This window comes from Schistocerca gregaria, chromosome 4 (assembly GCF_023897955.1).
Source record: "Schistocerca gregaria isolate iqSchGreg1 chromosome 4, iqSchGreg1.2, whole genome shotgun sequence".
Taxonomy (NCBI): domain Eukaryota; kingdom Metazoa; phylum Arthropoda; class Insecta; order Orthoptera; family Acrididae; genus Schistocerca; species Schistocerca gregaria.
In genome coordinates, this window is record NC_064923.1 from 271,694,170 (window position 1) to 271,697,522 (window position 3,353).

Below are 3,353 nucleotides of genomic sequence, written 5' to 3' on the forward strand. Positions count from 1 at the left end.
TCGTCCAGTCTTCTGCTAAATATATAAGAGGGTACACCATTTTAAACTATTAAAAGAAGGGATACCTACATTTATGGAGATACATACTTCATCCTTTTCATTTTAAGCGACCCAATACGTTTGTGCTGTTGTCGTTCAATGGTTTTATGTTAAAACTGATTGCGAGAAACACCAGATTTTCTTAATTTTATAATTATTGTTTTTTAAACGATTTTTTTCTGAATCAGATTATATACAACCTATGTCATACCAAGTGTTTGTGAATAGACAAAAGAGTTTAGTTTCTCCACGATTATTTCTGAATTATTAAATATAATGAACCCACACTCACAGAGTGGAAATGCCAATGTCATTTAATGCCACTCGAATGGCAATATCCTCTACCTCAGACGGTCAATATAGACAGTTAGGCAATGTTAATGAGCGTGTGGGGGTCAGCTTTACGCATTCATATGTAAATATGGCTACATGCTGATCATCAACAATTTTTATGGGTTCTGTTGAGAGTTAACAATTCCTACCCATTACCTTTTCACCTCTCACACATTACAAAATTAGAAAATTCGTTATTGGAATTTTACCGTGTTTCAGGTCCTTCTCTTCAGTACCCGCTTCCTTGAAGTTGTCAGCAATTATCTATGCAGTACTTCCGTTGGAAATATGTTATTCAAAATAACTTTTATCTTCAGTGTAATACAAGTATTAAATCGAGTATTAATGTTAAAAGATACAGTAAGTTCTGTAGGTAATTAATTATTATAGCACAGTTGAGGATCTCTGTTCAGGAAAACAAAAGAAAGAAGCATTTGCTTTCACGGAAACAAGCTTGCAACTTATATTGCTGTCCAAAGCACTTAAAAGGACGCCTCCATTTTCTCTGGTTCAACTGAGGTTACAGTTAAACGGTAGGTCGAACCGGCACGGGGATTGTGAGAAGTAATGTCTCGTTACAGGGAATGGGATCCTTCATGCAAAGTGTATGTTGGAAATTTAGGAAGCAGTGCTTCTAAATACGAAATTGAATCTGCGTTCAGCAAGTATGGCCCTTTGAGAGACGTGTGGGTTGCAAGAAATCCACCAGGCTTTGCATTCGTGGAGTTCGAGGATGCGAGGGACGCCGAGGATGCTGTTAGAGGATTGGATGGCATGAGGATGTGTGGAACACGTGTGAGAGTTGAAATGTCCACCGGAGGTAGTCGACGACCAGTAAACTCTGGCCGAAGGCGCTCAAGATCACGGACGCCACGCAGACGCTCTCACAGCCGCTCAAGATCCCGCAGCCGCACTCCAAGGCGCTCTCGTTCGGATTCAAGAGATAGAAGATGAACTGAACGCAATTAATCCATTCTTCTTGAAGAGACAATGTTCACTTCATGATTTTAAGCTTACTTTACAACACAACCATCATTTGACAAGCATCTCAGTGACATTACTGAAACAGTTGTTTTCTTTTTTTTTTTTTCTCCGTAAGTAATGTTTTATGTACTCTGGGTTCTATATCATATTATAGCGTATAACATCTAGGCTGTTGCTTGCATATGTTGTGAGACCAGTGTGGTATTAATATCTAGTATTGTAGATTTATATTATTATTCTACAGACGTGACAGTTATCAGCAATACTGCACATTCTATGAACTTTTGATCATAATTTACTTGATTTTTGTAGTGAGACGAAAGTGGTCTTTGTCTAGAGAATTCTTTTTCTGTTGTAAGTTCTTTTATATGGTAGTGATTCCAATGGCTAAGTGTAGTGTGCCCTGACTTTTGTAGTATTATTACAAAGGAGATAAATATGTTTTAAATGGCATTAACTTTATGTAGTATTAGTGATCATACATAATGGATAAAAATGTGTATACCGTCACATAACAATTGATTTTAGCTGGATCATACTTGTGTTGTTGCTATAATTTTAATTAAATTCTATAGCATTGCAGAGTTTAGGCTTTTGTGGATAATTCAGAGAACAGTTTTGCACGAGATGTTATGCCAAACATGAAGCAATCAAACATGTCAGTAAATTACACACATTCCTTATAAATTTTGTTTGTGTATGAAAGTAATGGTCTTCAAATAAATGTCCTGACCAAAATTGCCTGTAGAAGTCGCTGTTTCTAAATGAGACCCAATTACTACCTGTTAGTCAGGCAAACAGCAACCTGTTACATAGTTGCAGATGTAGGTTGCACTGTAACACTTAAAGTGGAATCGTGTAGATGTTTTAAAATATAGTGCAAAGCATTTATAAAGTGGGAACCTGACTGTTGAGATGTTTGCAGTAGCTTCTTGATACTTTGCAAATTAGTTGTTTGGTAAACATGCCTTTATTAAAGGATACCATGTACAACTTGGTACACAAGTTTCTATATTATGACAAGGTAAGTGATAATATAATGCAGAGCTGGTTGTCAGTTTACTCTTCTGTTTGAAATTAGTGGATGACGATACAGGTGACTGCACACGTACTGAAATTTTTGTGTGTTGTAGGTAAGGCTGTTGTTTTGAACATGTTGTTTGGGTCTTATAAACTGTCCTGTTAGTGGACAAGTAGTCTTAAATTTTGTCAGCATATTTGTAAACATAGATGTTGGTTGGAATATTGGGTATGTGGTAGACAGCTGTGAAAGTGTTTGAGAGAGATGTGTGTGGGAAGGCAGAACATAATGAATACTATTGAAGGTAGGTATTATGGGTTAAAATCCTGGTCCATCTCAGTTTTAATGCAGTGTAAAGTCTGTAAAATTGTCTAGTTTCCGTCATTGTGTGCTTTTCCCATTGCCCCAATCTTCTCATAATTTTTAACAATCTTGGTAGGACTTAGGGTTATACGGTGTGTCTTTCTTGTCTGTGCCAATTAGGCTGAGTGGATAGATTTATGTAAAATGGACAGTACTTGTATTCTTTGAATGACAACATCGAGGTAGGTAATGTAGTGCGTAAATCACCTGACTCGCTTTGTGGTGTTGCATTCAGATCTCTGTCCAGTCACTAAGCTGTAGATCCTTTGAAGTTTGTTTAAATAACTTATGACCAAAGTTGTCATGCCTGCCTTGAAATCTTAGTTGTGGGGGAGGGACTGGTCTGCATGCAGCCCAAGGTCTAGATTACGTAGGAAGGGGACAATTTGGTTGTGAGTTGGCAAAGCCAACAAATATGAAAGCAGAAAATCTGGTTGTGGTAACAAATTGACTGGTAGCGAAGTGTAATGTTAACATCTGCAAGTATTGTAAAATACAAGGGAGTTCTATTTGTAACTTTTGCCTACCTCAGATCCAGTATTTCTTTAAGAAATATAAGGCAGATTTTTACTTCACTATCCTCTTCCTTCCTGTAAAAAAAAATTAGAAGGCA

General features: G+C 37.1%; 1 protein-coding gene across 1 annotated transcript; it reads left to right on the top strand.

Moving 5' to 3' along the window:
- Positions 1 to 378: 378 nt before the first annotated feature.
- LOC126267182 (RNA-binding protein 1-like) lies at positions 379 to 2,106 on the top strand. The gene has a single exon (XM_049972145.1). It carries the CDS (start codon positions 940 to 942, stop codon positions 1,324 to 1,326), a length of 387 nt encoding a protein of 128 aa, XP_049828102.1. The 5' UTR covers positions 379 to 939; the 3' UTR covers positions 1,327 to 2,106.
- The last annotated feature ends 1,247 nt before the right edge of the window (positions 2,107 to 3,353 follow it).

Coding starts and splice junctions, on each gene's coding strand:
- LOC126267182 (XM_049972145.1), top strand. CDS start 940: ATGTCTCGTTACAGGGAATGGGATCCTTCATGCAAAGTGTATGTTGGA.